The sequence below is a fragment of the Pan paniscus genome, chromosome 11, assembly GCF_029289425.2.
Source record: "Pan paniscus chromosome 11, NHGRI_mPanPan1-v2.0_pri, whole genome shotgun sequence".
In the NCBI taxonomy this organism is placed as follows: domain Eukaryota; kingdom Metazoa; phylum Chordata; class Mammalia; order Primates; family Hominidae; genus Pan; species Pan paniscus.
The window spans coordinates 17,164,207-17,181,786 of NC_073260.2; the positions used below are offsets into that span (position 1 = coordinate 17,164,207).

General features: G+C 47.3%; 2 protein-coding genes across 6 annotated transcripts in view; one reads left to right on the forward strand and one right to left on the reverse strand.

Moving 5' to 3' along the window:
- Positions 1-8,173, forward strand: part of LHX6 (LIM homeobox 6) — a 54,904-nt gene extending 46,731 nt beyond the window's left edge. The window contains exon 10 of one of the 2 annotated variants that reach the window (XM_034928984.3): positions 3,830-8,173. In XM_034928984.3, coding sequence (XP_034784875.2) covers positions 3,830-3,841 — 12 coding nt within the window. In that variant the 3' untranslated portion in view covers positions 3,842-8,173. The remainder of the gene's footprint in view (positions 1-3,829) is intronic. The other variant, XM_055117666.2, reaches the window with a different exon arrangement.
- The window catches only part of MORN5 (MORN repeat containing 5), a 40,691-nt gene that overhangs the window by 17,485 nt on the left and 5,626 nt on the right, over positions 1-17,580 (reverse strand). Inside the window, exons 2-4 of one of the 4 annotated variants that reach the window (XM_003833115.4) lie at positions 15,991-16,138; positions 13,141-13,252; positions 8,291-8,422 (exon numbers count right to left, since the gene is read on the reverse strand). In XM_003833115.4, the coding sequence (XP_003833163.3) occupies positions 8,291-8,422; positions 13,141-13,252; positions 15,991-16,138 (392 nt within the window). Of the gene's footprint in view, positions 1-8,186; positions 8,423-13,140; positions 13,253-15,034; positions 16,139-17,580 lie in introns of those variants that run through there. The other 3 variants (XM_008958634.3, XM_034928991.3, XM_055117667.2) reach the window with 3 other exon arrangements.

Consider the following 17,580-nt stretch of genomic DNA (forward strand, 5'->3'; position numbering starts at 1 on the left):
CTAATTTTTGTATTTTCAGTAGAGACAGGGTTTCACCATGTTGACCAGGCTGGTCTTGAACTCCTGACCTCAGGTGATCTGCCAGCCTCAGCCTCCCAAAGTGCTGGGATTACAGGCGTGAGCCACTGCACATGGCCAAGGTAAGCTGTTAAAATGCTTGGCACAGAGCCTAGCAAGGATCCTCCACAATAAGCTTTTCTTTCCCAGCTGAGCTGTGGATGCACAGGCAAAGCCACATGCCCTTGTTTGAGGGTTGCAGGCAAAGACTTCATGGCCTTCTGTTATGTGCTAAGCATTGACAGATGAGGAGGACTGAGATGGGTGGAGAAAAGAGGGAAAGGCATTCTGTGCTGGGGCAATACATGAGGTGAGAATAGGCAGTAGGAAGTGCTGGGTGTGTTTATCAACGGATGCCAGCTAGTCCTGTTGGACTAGAACATGGGGCAGAAGAGACAGCAGGATGGAAGGTAGACCTTCAAAGTTAGGCTGGGGCTCTGAATGCCATAATCAAGCATTTGCAGATCCCAAAGTTTCAGCAGCACCTCATTTTGCAAGCAAAACCATTGAGGAGGCAGAAAGACAGCATATCCAGGCACATCTGTCTCCCTAGAGACTCCTCTCAGGCACCTAGAGAAAGCTTAACAAATCCCAGGCTCTAACTCACTTCTTTCTCTCCAGCCTGAGTCAATAATCATCATAATGATAGCAGCCACAATTACCAGTCACAGGACACCTGTCTTGGGCCAGGTGCTGTCCTATGTATTTTGAATACTTAATCTTTTTTTTAACCATAATTTCTCCAATAGGTACTACCACAATGCCCCTTTTACAGATTAGGAGACTGAGGCTCCAAGGGGAAAAGTAACCTATTCATGATCACAGAGCTGGTCAGTGGTAGATCTAGGACTAGAGGCCAGCCTGAGGCATGGATTCCAGGCCCCAGGCTTTTAACCACCACACCACGCCATCTCTCTCACCTCTCTCAGCTCTCCAGCCTCTGTGGGGCAAGAGATCCTAACTCAGTCTCTCTTTTGTTTTGTGTTTGCAGTATTGATTAGAATATGTAATAACTGTCTACAGTTGCTATCATTTATGGCTTTATGGTCCCAATGTAAGCAGCAGTAGAAGGTAGTGGAGAGACCACTGGGCTGTGGTAAGATGGGAGTGGGTTTGAGTTCCAGCTTCACTATCACATGTCTGTCATTCATCACTCCAAGACCTAGTTTCCCAATCTCAGGATGAGCCCATTCCCAGCTCACTGGATGCATGAGAAGTCTGAGATGCAAGGCCCCTGAGCTCAAAGGCTTTAAGGCAGGTACCAGAAATGACTGATGCTGCTAGGGTCACACAGAAGGGAGTGGGAGGGATCTGGGCAGTGCATGGCCCCACCTAGGTGCTCGAACCCAAGCAGCTTCAAGAATTGGACCAACCAAACAAAAACTGCAACCAGATTTGTCCTGAGAGCCACTGGGTTAAGACCTCTGACAGATGTTAAACTGCTATGAAAACTTGGATGTGCATAGAAATATAATGGATTGTTTTTATTATTCAAAATCATAAGTTGTCTATCATGTGCCAGGTATTGAATTTGGTGTGATTAGTTGAACAATACGAGGGACCTAGGAGCAGGTGCTCTGCCTGCCGGCATGCTTTGTCTTTTACAAACATTCAATCAGCTCCAACTCATGGGACTCATGTGAGATGCTGGGAACACAGTGATGAATCAGACATAGTCACGTGGTCCCTGCCCTCAAGCTGCTCCCAGACTAGTGGGGGAGATAGGCTAATAAAGATACTTCTACTGTCCAGGGCTAAGTGCTAAGAGGTAGGCTTGGAAAGCACAGAGGAGGGACGCCCAACCCAGACAAAGCAGTGGAGTGGAGGACGGAAGAGATGGTCAGGGAAGGCTGCCTAGAACAATGGTCCACCAACAGCTGGTCCCACCTTTGAAAAGGTTGTGAAATCAATTTAGTGCCTAGCAACCAGCATCTTAAAAAATAAATAGGATAGAAAATATCGGGCCGAGCGCAGTGGCTCATGCCTATAATCCCAGCACTTTGGGAAGCCGAGGCAGGTGGATCACCTGAGGTCAGGAGTTCGAGACCAGCCCAGCCAACATGGTGAAACCCCATCTCTACTAAAAATACAGAAATTAGCTGGGTATGGTGGTGTGTGCCTATAGTCCCAGCTACTCGGGAGGCTGACACAGGAGAATCACTTGAACCTGGGAGGCAGAGGTTGCAGTGAGCCAAGATCATACCACTGCACTCCAGCCTAGGTGACAGAGTGAGACTCCATCTCAAAAAAAAAAAAAAAAGAAGAAAATGTCATAGAATGTTGCATGTTGCATGTACAAAGATACATACATCACACGTGTGCACCTGTGTGTATCCTGGGTCATGATGTAAAACATTCCTTACTGCGGGTCGAAGGTTTGAGAGCTATAGTTAGAGAGAATATGTTGCCTGCCCTGAACCCCAAAGCCTGGCACACAGTAGATGTTCAAAGAATTTTGATACATAGAAGGATGGATTTAAATTCTCACAGCAAAGGTGACTCTTCTGCTGGTGGCCCAGCCCGTGACCTGCTGTACAATAAGCATTCCCAGCTCTGACCCACCCAGGTGGTATATGCTTCATAATAGCAGTGGCTGAGGCCCCTGTGTTTACTCTGGGATGGCCTCAGTCCCCCATCTCAGGCCCAGAGGCCCGGCAGCCTGCGCCTTCAGGATGCCAACAGGAAGCACTGTTTGTGGGGGTAGATTGGAATGCAGCAGAAAGAGGTCCCTGGGGAAAACAGAAGAGGGACAGAAGCCTGAATCAGTCCCTCACAGGGTGAGGTGAGTCAGGGGTAATGACTAGGTGGCCACAAACAGAGACTCCTTTTTAGTGGTTTTCAGGACACTCCAAACTTCATCTGTCCTATAATATCAGGACCAAAATACTCCTTGGCTACCTTTCTCCTCCATCATAGACTCTTACTTAAGGTTGGAAGGGCCCTAGAAATTATCCAGTTCGACTCTCTCATTTTACAGATGAAGAGAAAGGGGCCCAGAGAGGGAAGGCATTGGCCCAGGGTCATCCAGCAGGCAGCCTGAGAGCTGGGGCCAGGACCAGGATGCCAGGTCACCTATCCCATCACCCTGAGCCCATGTCGTTCACATGCTCCTCTCTCCCATCATCTTTTTTTTTTTTTTTTTTTTTTTTTTTTTTTTTAACACAGATCACTTTATTGGCATGGCTTTGTTTTAAGAAAAGGAAAAGTGACAAAGCCAAGAGACAGACTCTGCTAACAGATGCCTGGGGGTGGCTGGACATTTTTGCCTCATGCTGTGCAAAGAGGGGGATCCTGGCCCACACATCCACACTGCTGATTCCTTGGGACAAGGTTGTCTGCCTGGGCCTCACTGCACCTTCTTGAATACTTGCTTGCAGAGTGGAAGGTGTGGTCTGCAAGCAAGTATTCTCCCATCATCTTACCAGAAGGATCTCCTACCTAATCTGACCTCCTTTGGCCTCTTCTCTATATGTAATCAAAGAAGTCTTTCTAAAGAACAAATGAGTTACTATGTTACCTGCCTAAAGCCTTCCCTTGCTCCCCACTGCCTTAGGGTGAAAGACAACCATAACCTTTGTCCTCACCGCGCCCAACTCTCGGGCTTCGTCTCTTGCCCTTTGTCTCCTTTCATACTGTTAGCTCATGCTCCTGAATTACTTGGAGCTCCCTATTTATGACATGTCTTCTCCCAACTGTAATCCTTTTGCACATGCTGTCCCCTCTGCCTTTAACACTCTTACCAACCCTGCTGCATTTGTCTGTTCTTTTTTAGGTTACCGAGTAGATCTTTCTTTTTCCAGGAAACCTCCCTGGCTTACTGGCGTCCAGGGTAAAGTAATCCCTACTGAGTTCTCTGGGAGCAACTCTATGCTGTTATGATCTGTGTTACCACCAGTTTCTCCTGGCTCCTGAGAGAAGGCTGGATATAGAAGATAATGCTGCCATCCATTAGGAGAAAGGGAACGCTGTATGGAACCCAGCAGTTCTCCAGGACACCTCTTGGTGCTTCCACTGACCACAGTAAAAGTTCATAAAAAACTAACCCAACCAACTAAATAACCAACAAAGGCAGGACCACTAAGGGTTTGGACCCTTCAGGAATGAAGGTTTTGATCACCCTACTGGTAAAAAGCCAGAACAATGGAAGGGTGGGCTCAAGGCAAATGGAACCTGGGATGAATAATGGAAGAAGGAATTTATGAATATTAACTACAGCCTTGTGACCAGTTACAGAAAGAGAACTATGGTAGTGATACAGTTTTTTCTCCTTGCTTGTATGTGTATGTCTATCTGTATCTATGTCGTCTATCTGTATCTATGTCATCTATCTTTCTATTTATTAATCTATATGCACATTTTGTTTTGTTTTGTTTTGAGAGGGGGTCTCGCTGTATCACCCAGGCTGGAGTGCAGTGGCGGATCTCGGCTCACCACAACCTCTGCCTCCTGGGTTCAAGCAATTCTCCTGCCTCAGCCTCCTGAGTAGCTGGGATTACAGGCATGCACCACCATGCCCAGCTAATTTTTGTATTTTTAGTAGAGATGGGGTTTCACCATGTTGGCTAGGCTGGTCTTGAAATCCTGACCTCAGGTGATCCGCCTGCCTTAGCCTCCTAAAGTGCTAGGTTTACAGGTGTGAGCAACTGCACTCGGTCTGTTTTGTTTTAAGAGATAAGGTCTTGCTGTGTTGCCCAGGTTGCCCTCAAACTCCTGGGCTCAAGAGATCCTCCTGCCTCAGCTTCCCAAGTAGCTGAGGTTACAGGCGCAAGCCACCATGCCTGGCTAGCATATTTGTTTTTATTAACTAATTTTTTCTTTTGTTTCCTCTTTTATCCTTGTTATTTTATAGAAGGATTATTGGCAGGAGCTTGTAGGTTATAAACTCTTCAGGCAGAACTGCCAAGGAATAACCTCACTCAAAAGATGGGTGCAGTGTCTGTTGGGGCTTCCTATCTCCCCTCTGTGGGAGAAGGGGAGAGGGCCTTGTGTTAATATGAAGGATGCACTGAAACTTGTTATACAAAAAAATATACATTTGTTAATGTTGTACAGAAGACTTAATATCTGTAGAAGAATGTGTGTGGATGCTGAGCAACAAAAGGGGTGGCTGGGCCAGTGAGAAGCTATTGACACCTGGTTAGGTGCAGTGTCAGGTAATTCCAGCACTTTGGGAGGCCGAGGTGGATGGATCACCTGAGGTCAGTAGTTCAAGACCAGCCTGGCCAACATGGCAAAACCCCGCCTCTACTAAAAATACAAAAATTAGCTGGGCATGGTGGCGGCTGCCTGTAATCCCAGCTACTTGGGAGGCTGAGGCAGAAGAATCACTTGAACCTGGGAGGCAGAGGTTGCAGGGAGCCAAGATCGCGTCATTGTACTCCCGACTGGGCAACAAGAGTGAAACTCCATCTCAAAATGAAAAAAAAGAAGCTACTGACTCTCAGCTCCAAACTGAGCCTTCTATACTTAACTTGGCAATGGTGGGACTGGAATTGTCTGAATTACATTAGTTTTGCCAGCCGGCTCCTTGTTAGGGGCTGTCAGGCAGACAAAGATACACTCCTTTCTGTTGTCTTTGTTGTTCATGCCAGTGTCATCTCAGCAGTGTCATTTCACTTCCAGTTTCCAGTTTTTTCCACACTCCTAGAATCAGCTTCATCTCTCTCTTCAGAGGCTCCACTGGGCAGTGCTCCCCCCGCCAGAGGTCTGGGTCCCAGCTCTGCAAAAGCCCTGCTCTGAGCTCCCAGGAGCCAGCCCCAGCTGGTCTCTGCTCAGGGGTCTGGATTGCAGGTCCTGGGGGGGTCCCTCTGTTGACCTTCTAGGTTCTCACAACCTAATCTCTTACTATTGTCCCCAGTCCTTGAGGGGGTGCCTGCATCCTGCAGTTACTTTCTCTGTTACCTCAATGTCTTCCTTTGCTTTTCTAGTTCCCTGGTAGCCACCAATTTCCTGATATTAAATTCTTTCCATTTTTCTTTTTATTTTTTGAGATGGAGAATCACACTATCACCCGGGCTGGAGTGGAGTGGCGCTATCTTGGCTCACTACAACCTCCGCCTCCCAGGTTCAAGTGATTCTCCTGCCTCAGCCTCCTGAGTAGCTGGGATTACAGGCACCCACCACCACGCCCAGCTAATTTTTTGTATTTTTAGTAGAGACGGGGTTTCACTATGTTGGCCAGGCGGTCTCGAACTCCTGACCTTGTGATCTGCCTGTCTTGGCATCCCAAAGTGCTGGGATTACAGGCATGAGCCACGGCGTCCTGCCTCTTTCCATTTTTCTAACTGAACTCTTACTGATACAAGATAATGCAGAGTTCCTTCTCACACGGATCCTACAGTCCAGTGGGAGAGACAGATATTAAGCAAATAATTACATTTAATTATGTTGAAATAAGTGTCATGAAGGAAAAGTACAAAGCTTATTAGCATATTAAAGGCCCTGAGAAGTTCTGCAGTAAATAAGCCTGGTTAGCATTGTTTAGGGCAACATCTCCTTATTTTATTTGACCAAGAAACTTCATGGTAAACCTATTAGCACCCAGCAGAGTTAGCGTGCTACATAGTAGTGCATTGTGCAAATGGAAAAGGGAAGTCATTGAAGAAATGTGAGCTGGGGGACTTGGAGTGTGAGCATTTGCCATGTTCCTCCAGTGGCATCCAGTGGGTTAGGGGCATCTTAGCTCCAGGATTCCAGTCATAGGATCAACTGACAATTCTCCTTGCTCTTTTTTTTTTTATGAGACGGAGTCTCGCTCTGTCGCCCAGGCTGGAGTGCATTGGTGCGATCTCGGCTCACTGCAAGCTCCGCCTCCCGGGTTCACGCCATTCTCCTGTCTCATCCTGCCTCCCGAGTAGGTGGGACTACAGGCGTCTGCCACCGCACCCGGCTAATTTTTTGTATTTTTAGTAGAGACAGGGTTTCACCGTGTTAGCCACGATGGTCTCGATCTCCTGACCTCATGATCCGCCCGCCTCGGCCTCCCAAAGTGCTGGGATTACAGGCGTGAGCCACCGCGCCCAGCCTCTCCTTGCTCTTATTCTAGCCCCATGAGGCACCTTTCTGGTCATCACTGACTTACTGAGTAAATTTCCCTATAGGGAGAGGATGCTCTCATTCACCAGCACAGATGTTCTGGTCTACCTGGCAGTTTCTTTCTCATTATAAAGAAAGGTTTCTTGACCTAGGTCTTTAGAGGGACCATCCACCCCTTAAGACTATCTGCAAAATGCGTGTGTGTGTGTATGCATGTGCACGTGTGGGCGCACGTGTATGTGTGTATGTGCATTCATGGACATTTTTCTGGCAAGAGGGCCCATATCTTTTGATATTCCTAGTGGGAGTGTGACTTCAGAAAAGGATAAGTTTAGGAATCACTGCATTAAAGGAAAATGTTCTATTATTTGTGTATTGATCTCCTGTGAGTGTGGTCACTGTAAATGGGATCTTCTCAGTCTGATCAGCCTTGTGTTGACTCACCAAACAGGTTCTGGATCCTCCAAGGTACCTACTCCCCTGGCTAAAGGATGAACCAACCTTCTTGGACCTCAAGGGATCACTCCCCTCTAGGCCGTTGCCTGTGCCATTTCCTCTCGCTGGGAAACCCTCTCCCCAGGCCTCGTGGTCAACTCCCAGTTATTCTTCAGGTCTCAGCTTAGAAGTCATTTCCTCCTTGAAACCTTCTCTGACTAACCGCTTCGGGATTTGATACCCCTTATTTGTGCTCCCACAGCATCCGTCCCACCTCTCTGGGGCCCCTACTTTCCCTTCCCACAGGACCATGTTTTTCCCTTCATTGTGTTTGTTCCATGATACAATTAACTGTTTATAGTACTTCTCTGCCACTTTTAGAATGCAAGCTCCACAAGGAAGGGGGGCTGTGTCCAGCTTTGCTCTGCTTTTCCCCCAACACCAAGCACAGTGTCTAGCATATAGTAGGTGCCCATTAAAATCGAAGGAATGCATACAAAAATAAGTACCTTAATCCTTTCAGTGTGACATTTATGTGCCGTCACAGCTAGACCACGAGTGTCCTTTTACCTCACTCTAGGACTATGTACAGATTTGCCAGCCACGAGAAGTCCAAAAAATAAAACATCCAGGTAATCAACTTTCATCTTCTATCAGCAAAAGCTTCTTTCTCATCAAGTGTGTGCATACATTTGCACATACAGATGCACATGCTTATACGTGGATGAAGAGAAAACGTGCTGCAGTGTCGGAAGAAACCTACCTGCGTTTCTTAGAAAGCGGTTCCTATAGTCCTTGACTACCCTCGTGACTGGGTTATAGAAGCCGTCTCCACAATCGTAATAGCCCTTGGGGATTTTTCTAGGTGGGTCCATATTGGTGAGTTGAGCCATACCTTGAAAGAACATAATGGGCAATTAGTTCACCATCAAGGCCAAATCCAAACCCAGTGTTCCCATAAGGTCCACTTGTGGCTGGTGGCTCATGTGACTATCTGGCTCCCCTGTTGAACTAAATACCCCCTACTCAGGGCAAGAAGCAAACCCAGCAGAAACGGTGCCCCAAATGAACTTTCTGAACATGGCTCTTGGGAACAGGGTCTTGGGAACGAGACCCTCTGTCTTCTTCTTCCTTTGACCCCATCCTCCTCCATTTCTTCGGATACCATGACAAAGGGCACAGGTTCTGAAGTTAGACAGACCCTGAGGGTAAGTCAGAGTTGGCAAATGGATAGGAGAGCATCAGATCCAGAAGAGGGGTGGCATTCAAAGCGTGGGCAGAGGCCAGAGGCATGGATCCTTAAGCCCCACTCTGGAAACCTTGTAGAGCAGAGCACATATGAAGGAGAACAGCAGAAAAGAAATGGATCAGGTGGACAAGGGGCAGGTGGTGGAGAACTTTGACTCTTGCCAAAATTACCACAGTGGCTGCCACTCATTGAATGTTTATTATGTGCCAGGCATTGTGCTCCTCTTTTATTTAATCCTGAGAGCAACTCTGTGGCTCCATTTTACAGATAAGAAAACTGAGGCTCAGAGAAGTTAAAGTAACTTTCCCAAGGTTATCCAGCTAGGAAGCAGTCCAGCTCTGGAACCTGTATGTTCAGCTGCCAACATCAGGGGAGGAGACAGCCTAGGTGCAGCCACAGGACCAGGGACACTGAGACCTCTGGGAGAGAAAGAAGATTGAGTGCACCTTTTAGGTCATGCACGCTAGGTATGTGTATCTTGAAACGCCATGGCTCAAGTAAAGGGAGAGGTTGGAATAAATAACTTCTCAGGTTCCTTCTAACTATAGTTCCTATAATTCCTTGTTCTCTAGACTGAGAGCTGGATGCCCATTGAGCACACAGCACCATGTCCACAATTCAGTGTCTTGCACACAGTAGGTACTCTTGTGTTGCTTAATGACATACCTAACCGTAACCCTGACACTGACCCTGATCCTAAACCTAACCCCATATGTACTGGCTAATGACTACCGAGCACTTACTCCATGTCAAGCACTTTACAGCCATTCTCTCACCAAAGCCTCATGCCAATGCCCATCTCACAGATGCTCGAAGAGGTCGCGGGGCACTTTTAACCCTCACCCTGCCTTGCAGGCAGGACGAGTTGCCCTAACAATGCCAGCCCCAAGAGGCAAAGTGTGGAGTGACAAGGGAAGGAAGTAGCTACTTAGAATCAAGCTGCTCTTCTGAGGGTCACAGGAGAAGTAGGGGAGAGCCAGGCAGGTTCGGGAAAAGCCACCACGAGACTGGCAGAGGCTTAGCTTTAGCAAAACCAGCCATTGTGTGAGAGCTAAGGCTTAAGGCTGAGGGCTTTTTGCCTACAGCCTTAATTGGGGTGAAGAGCCCATGGCAAAGTCCAGGCCTCCCATCATAACTAATCTGGGAGGAGTGATTTGCAAGGTTCTCAAGCTGCAGCTAGACTGGCAGCTCTTTGAAGGGAGAGATGATGTCCTCTTAACTCTGGTCTCCCTGGGTCCAGCCAGTGTCTGACATACAGTAGGAGCTTAGGAAATATTTCTTAATGTCATTGCCTTAACTCCCCTAAGCACATACTTCACCCTGCACTGTGATGTCAATATCATTATCCCTGTTTGACAATAACTCTTTAACGAGTACCCACTGTATGCCAGACAATGTGCTAGGGCCCTGCCCTCATGTTGCTCACAGCTTGGGAAGACGAGCTGAACACTCACGATCCAAGCCCTGGGAGGAGGTCATGGCTGCTGTGATACGCCACAGGGAGACCTTACCTAGTGTGGGAATTCAGGGAAGGGGCTCCCAGCTTCAGGACGTTGAGCTGAGAACTGAAGGACGGGAAGGAGTTATTTGGGTGAAGTAAGAGGGTTAAAGTATTCCAGGCAGAGAGAATGGCAGGAAAAAGTGTGGTCTCTTTGAGAAACAGAAAGAAAGCAAGCATCGCAAGAGGGGAGAGAGAAAAACCGAGAAGGGTGGGTAGCCTAGGATGAGGCTGGGACATGAGCAGGAGCCAGAGAATGTCACTGTTTCTGAGAATTTGAAACCTTATCTTGAGGGTATAGGGAGCACTCAAGGGGCGGGGCGGGAGGGAGGCAATCAGATTCACACCTTAAAAGATGTAAGCGGCCGGGCATGGTGGCTCACGCCTGTAATCCCAAGTTAAGGAGGGAAGGTTGCTTGAGGCCAGGAGTTCTAGATGAGCCTGGGCAACATGGCAAGACCCATCTCTACAAGAAACTTAAAAAAAAAAAATTAACCAGGAGTGGTGGCGCATTCCTGTAGTTCGAGCTACTTAGGAGGCCAGATCACTTGGCAGGAGGATCGCTTGAGCCCAGGAGTTCAAAGTTACAGTGAGCTATGATCATACCACTGCACTCCAGCCTGGGCAACAGAGCAAGACTCTGTCTCAAAAAAAAAAAAAAAAAAAAAAAGATGGAAGTGACTGCAGAATGGAGAATGACCTCAAGGGGGCCAAGTGGGGATCTCCGGAGTCAGGTCATCAAGGGGAAAGATGATGGAGGGCTGGAACAGGGCAGTGGCAAAGAGTATGAAGAGAATGCTGCCTGGCACATGGAAGTGCTCAATAAATATTTGTTGAATAAACAAATAAAGTCTATATTTCAGAGGTAAAATCCATAGGACCATTGCACTTAGGGGGCAGGGGAAGGGAGGATTAGGCTTACCTAGGTGGATGGGCATGACATTCAGTGAGGCAGCCATCACGGTGGGGGTGACAATGAATTCAGTGCAAACAAGTTGAGAACGACCAATACAGGTGTCAGGGAAGCTTGATGCAGGGATCTTAGGCTCAGGGATTCTGATTTCAATTTAGAAGCTGATGGTAGTTGAAGGCTTAGAAGTGTATCAACTTGTTCAGGAAGAGCATACAGAATGAAAACAGAAAATGCCTAAGCCAGAGCGCCCCGGGAACCTCAACGTGAATAACTAGGGGTGGGGGGATGTTGAGGAGGCAGTGGCAAAGAAGCCTGGGGATAGGAGGAAAATAGCAGAGTAAGTGTCAGGAGGGCAAAGGGAGAGAAGGCGGCTCACCCGGTCAACTAACTGACCCAAGGTCATGAAGCTGGGAAGGGAAGGAGATGGGGGTTTAAGCTCAGGTCTGCCTGACTCCAGTGCCTGGGTGCTTCCTGGAGGCTTCTGCCCTGACGGAGGTTGACTTGTGCAGGCTCATCCAGCTATAGACAGAGAATGCTAGGACTCAAACCCACAATTTCTGGCTCCATGCTCTGTCAACCACAGCTCATGGTCTCTCATAAGCTAAGTTGGGATTGTTTTTATAGTATACAGAGTTGTTTCCCCATCTGTCATTTTGGATATATTATCTCTGCTGTGCCAAAAACTACACTTTTCTTTTTTTATTTTTTTATTATTTATTTATTTTTTATTATACTTTAAGTTCTGGGGTACATGTGCAGAATGTGCAGGTTTGTTACATAGGTATACACGTGCCATGGTGGTTTGCTGCACCCATCAACCTGTCATCTACATTAGGTATTTCTCCTAATACTATCCCTCCCCTCCCCTCGTCTTGAGGCTCACCTGACCTGGAACACATCTCAAAATTTTAAGGTGCCACTCTCTGAATCCAGACTTATAGTCCAAATGTAGCCCTCCGTGATGAAACACGGTTTTTGCAGGCAGGTAGCATGATACAGAGGACCTCAGAGAGGAAGACTGGGCTGCCAGTGTGAGCTCTGCCACAGGGAACCATGTCTGAACTCCACAGCCTCAACCTGGAGTGACATGGGACTAGGAAGGCTGACTGGGCAGGGTCATCTGGACATTAGGGAGACAGGGATTACAGAGAGCCTCCCCCAGCACCTGATACACAAAGCACATGCTCTGTCAGTACTGCTTTCGTCCTTAACTCTTTCTTTTTAAAATATTTACATAATTTTAGTGTTATAGTAGGTACCACGAATAAGAACAGCTGACATGTACCGTGCACCCACATGCATTCAAGGCACTGTTCTAAACACCTGACATGAATTATCTTATTTACAACAATCTTGGGAGGTAGATGATGCTATTGACCCCATTTTGATTTTTTTTTTTTTTTTTTTTTTCTGAGACCAGAGTGTCGCTCTGTCGCCCAGGCTGGAGTGCAGTGGCATGATGTCAGCTCACTGCAAACTCCACCTCCTGAGTTCAAACGATTCTCATGCCTCAGCCTCCTGAGTAGCTGGGATTACAGGCATGCCACCACACCCGGCTAATTTTTGTATTTTTAGTAGAGACGGGGTTTCACCATATTGGCCAGGATGGTCTGGAAGTCCTGACCTCAAGTGATCCACCCACCTTGGCCTCCCAAAGTGCTGGGATTACAGGCATGAGTCACCACGCCCAGCTGATTGACTCCATTTTGAAAGGGAGAAACCGAAGCTCAGTGGGTAAAGTCCCTTGCCCATGGTCCTCTGGCTAGCACAGTGGAGCTGAGATATGAGGACTGGCCTTCCTGGCTCCAGGACCTGGCTGTTTTGTATTCTTCTACGCCTGCTCAGTTCCTCTTCCCCTTTAAGTTACTTCAGTAGGACACAGTCCACTTATCCGAAACTGTCTTAGTTTCCCTCTCAGTTTGGGTATGAAGGAAAGGGTGGGTGCCTGGGTACCTGCAGGCTTCAAGCCATTGAGGATCTCTGTGTAAAACCTCCGATCATAGCCGTCGCAGTAATGCCAGTTCTTCTCATCATAGTGCAGCCCATCTGCGAAGGTATATGTGCCCTGGAAGACAAGGAGCACACACGTGCATCTGAGGAAGCTGAAGGCTTTTGGCCAAGAGGTTCAGATGTCAAGGGAAGTGGGGGCCTTTCTGATGGCTGCAGTAAAGAAGTGGTAACTATCACAATTATTATGGTTGTGACAACAAGAAGGAATGGGTATAAGTGCTGAGCCCTGTTCCTGCCGCTCAAAGTGGGTGAACTCACTTTGGCAGATGAACTTGGGCAGATGACCCACTCTCTCTGGCCCTTCATTTCCTTATTTGTAAAATTAAGTTAATGATAGTGTACATAAAATAGGGTTGATTGAAAATTCAATGAGATAGCACACGTGAAGCATTTAGCACAGTGCCTGGCTGTGATGGTTGATTTTGTGAGGCAACTTGACTGGGTTAAGTGAAAGGGATGCCCAGATAGCTGGCAAAACATTTCTGGGTGTGTTCATGAGGGCGTTTCTAGAAGGGATTCACATTTTAATCAGTGGACTGAGCAAAGAAGTTCCACCCTCAACAAAGTGGGTGGGCACCATACAATCCGTTGAGGGCCTGGATAGAACAAAAAGGCAGAGGAAGCGCCAATTCCCTGTCTCTGCTTGTGTTGGGACATCCATCTTCCTTGCCCTTGGACATCAGCATTCCTGCTTCTCAGGCCTTTGAACTCTGACTGGGACTTACACCATTGATCCCCCTGGTTGAGGCCCTTGGGTTTGGACTGGAACTACACTAACAGCTTTCCTGGGCCTCCAGGTTGCAGAGGGAAGATTAGGAGGCTTCTTAGCCTCCATAATCTTGTGAGCCAATCCCTAATATAAATCTCTTTCCATACATCTCTGTATATCCTATTGGTTTTGTGTCTCTGAAGAACCCTGACTGACACACTGACACAAAGTAAGCACTCAATAAATGTTATTATTCTTTTATTATTATTATTATAGCTGGAAAGGTCAGAGCCATCAGCCACGGCCCTTTGTCCAAACACATACATTCTGCCTTTGCTGCCTTACTGCTAAAGGAAGCCTCAGGATGTAGAAATTGCATTGGCCTGGGCATCAGGAAACACGGATGGAAATTCCAATGATACTATTAATTCACTGTGTGACCTCGGGAAAGTCACATCCCCTTCCTGGGGCTTAGACTCTCCAAGCTATAAAACAAGGAGCATTTCTTAACCTTTTTTAGGTCATGAGTCAGGCCCCAAGATGCTCTTAGTGAAACTGATGAAAGCTATAGATGTTTTTCCTGGAGAAAAACTTAGTCCCCTTTACACAGAAACTTCTGTATATAAATCAAGAGGTTTCAGTGACTCCCTGAATTCTATTCATGACTCACAAATACCAGGGGGTAAGAATCCTTGGATTAGGTAAGTTATAATGATAGTAGCAGTGATGGTGGTAATAAGAGCTAACACTTATTGAGTGCCTCTTGTGTGCTGGGAACTTAGCAAAGTGTTCACATATATATATTGAGGTGCCTTGTACTATTGTGGTAGGCTGAATAATGGTCCCCCAAAGATGTCCCTGTCTGCTGCAACCTGTGAATATGCTACTTTACATGGCAAGAGGGATTTTGCAGATGCAATTAAATGAAGGATCCTGAAGTGGGAAGATTATTTGGATTATCTGGGTGTGCCAAATATGATTGCAAGGTTCCTATGAGAGGGAAATAGTAAGGTCAGGGTGAGAGAAGATGAGATGACGATGAAAGCAGAGGGACGAAGGGTGACGTGATGATGAAAGCAGAGGTTGGAGTGATGCGTGGCTGTGAGCCAAGGAATGCAGGCAGCCTCTAGAAGCTGGAAAAGGCAAGGAAACAGGTTTTCCCATAGAGCCTCTGGACGGAATGCAGGCTTGCTGACCTATTTCAGACTTTTGAGCTCTAGAACTGTAAGATAATACATTTGTGCTGATTTCAGACTAAATTTGTGGTAACCTGTTATAGTACCAACACATAACTAATGCAACTAACTGTCCCGAGTTGATAGGTGAAGAACTCTCAGGGAGGTGAAGTCGTGGGCCTAAGATCAGGCAGTAAGTGGTGTAACAGATGCAAACTCATCATGGCCTCTCCACAGATCCTTCCAGATCTAGAGGGAGAGGATTCTAGAGCCCTGGGAGATCCAGAAGCAGGGAGAAATTAGCCGGGCATGGTGGCACATACCTGTAATCCCAGTTACTCAGGAGGCCTAGGCAAGAGAATAGCTTGAACCCAGGAGGCAGAGTTTGTGGTGAGCTGAGATCACACCACTGTGCTCCAGCCTGGGTGACAGAGTGAGACTCGTTTTCAAAAAAAAAAAAAAAAAGGTCAGGTGCGGTGGCTCGCACCTGCGCACCTGTAATCTCAGCACTTTGGGAGGCCAAGGCGGGTGGATCACAAGGTCAAGAGATTGAGACCATCCTGGCAAACATGGTGAAACCCAATCTCTACTAAAAATACAAAAATTAGCTGGGCATGGTGGCGCACGCCCATAGTCCCAGCTACTCGGGAGGCTGAGGCAGGAGACTCGCTTGAACCCAGGAGGCGGAGGTTGCAGTGAGCCGAGATTGTGCCACTGCACTCCAGCCTGGTGACAGAGTGAGACTAAAAAAAAAAAAAAAAAAAAAAAGTTGGGGGAGTGGGGGAGAAGCAAAGAGAAGAGTGAATGGAACGAGGTGGGCACCAGACAGGGAGGATGGGGCGCCAGAGGGTGAGGCTCTTCTTGCCCGAGGATCTCTCCTCCACAGCACCCGCCCCCCCAGCTGATCACCTTTATGGCCAATCCGTTTTCCCAAATGGCGTCGTATTGGCTTCCGCTGGGGAAGTACAGGGTTCCTTCGCCGTGAAACATGCCATCCTTCATTTCCCCAACATATATTGTTTCGGTAGGGAGGATGTACTTGGCTTTGCCCTCCATCCTGTAAAGACACAGGGAAATCACTGAGCCCTGTGTGACAGCTGGAGGATCAGAGCTGACAGGCAACAGAGTGAGCAGGAACCCCGTTCTCAGCATTCTCATCCTTCTCATCCCAGCAGTACTCTGCTGAAAACAAAATTTTTGTTTTGTTTCCCTCAAAAGCTCAAAAACGAAAAGAGGGGAATAGAGTTTGCTCTGTTCATTCTCCCCTTCACCTAGAGGCTCACTCTCACCTTGGAGTTCACACTGCTCCCTGAAATAAACCCCCCTAGTAGGCCCAGAGAGTGTAGAGATGTGCCCAAAACCACACACAGTAAAAACTGTGGACACTAGAGCCCAGGTTTTCTGGCAGCTGGTTCTGTGATTTCTCTGTCCCCCATGACCAACTCATCCTTGCCTATTATGCCACAAGAGGAATATTAGGGAAAATATGAAATTTAGAGACAGGAGTAAGGGTTTGAAGCTTACCACCATTATATATATATATATAAAATCTTGGATACTAATATTGTTTGGCTGTGTCCCCACCCAAATCTCATCGGGAATTGTAGCTCCCATAATCCCCACATGTCATGGGAGGGACTCAGTGGGAGGTAACTGAATCATGGGGGTGGGTTTTTCCCATGCTGTTCTCATGATAGTGAATATGTCTCATGAGATCTGATGGTTTTATAAAGGGCAATTCCCCTGAACATGCTCTCTTGCCTGCTGCCATGTAAGATGTGCCCTTGCTCCCCCTTTGCCTCCACCATGATCGTGAGGCCTTCCCAGCCATGTGGAACTGTGAGTCCATTAAGCCTCTTCCCTTTATAGATTACCCAGTCTTTGGTTATGTCCTTACAGCAGCATGAGAACAGACTAATACAGATACTTTCCCAAACCTCTTTGCTTGTGCCTCCCTCCCTTCCTTCCCTTCCTTCTTTCCTTCCAAACAGGTATTTACAGAGCACCTACATTTTGTCAGGGACTATGCTGATGGTCCAACTTGCTAAATACAACACAGATTCAACAGTGATCAAGGCAGATGCAGTCCCTGTCCTCGAGGGGCTCACAGTCTAGTGGGGGACAAAATTGAGTAATTATACAATGTGTGATAAGTGCTATGCAGGAGGAAGACAGGCTCATACAGGAGAACAAGGCAGGGACACCAGCTTGACCAGTTGACTAGCTTCTTTGTTTTGTTTTTTGTTTTTTTCCCAAGACCAGATCTGGTTCTGTCTCCCAGGCTGGAGTACAGCCGTGTGATCATGGCTCAATGCAGCCTCAATCTCCTGAACTCAAGTGATCCTCCCACCTCAGCCTCCCAAGTAGTTGGAACCACAGGTGTGCCCCACCACGCCTGGCTTATTTAATTTTTTTTTTTTTTTTTTTTTTGTAGAGACGGGGTTTCCCTATGTTGCCCAGGCTGATCTAGAACTTCTGGGCTCAAATGATCCTCCTGCC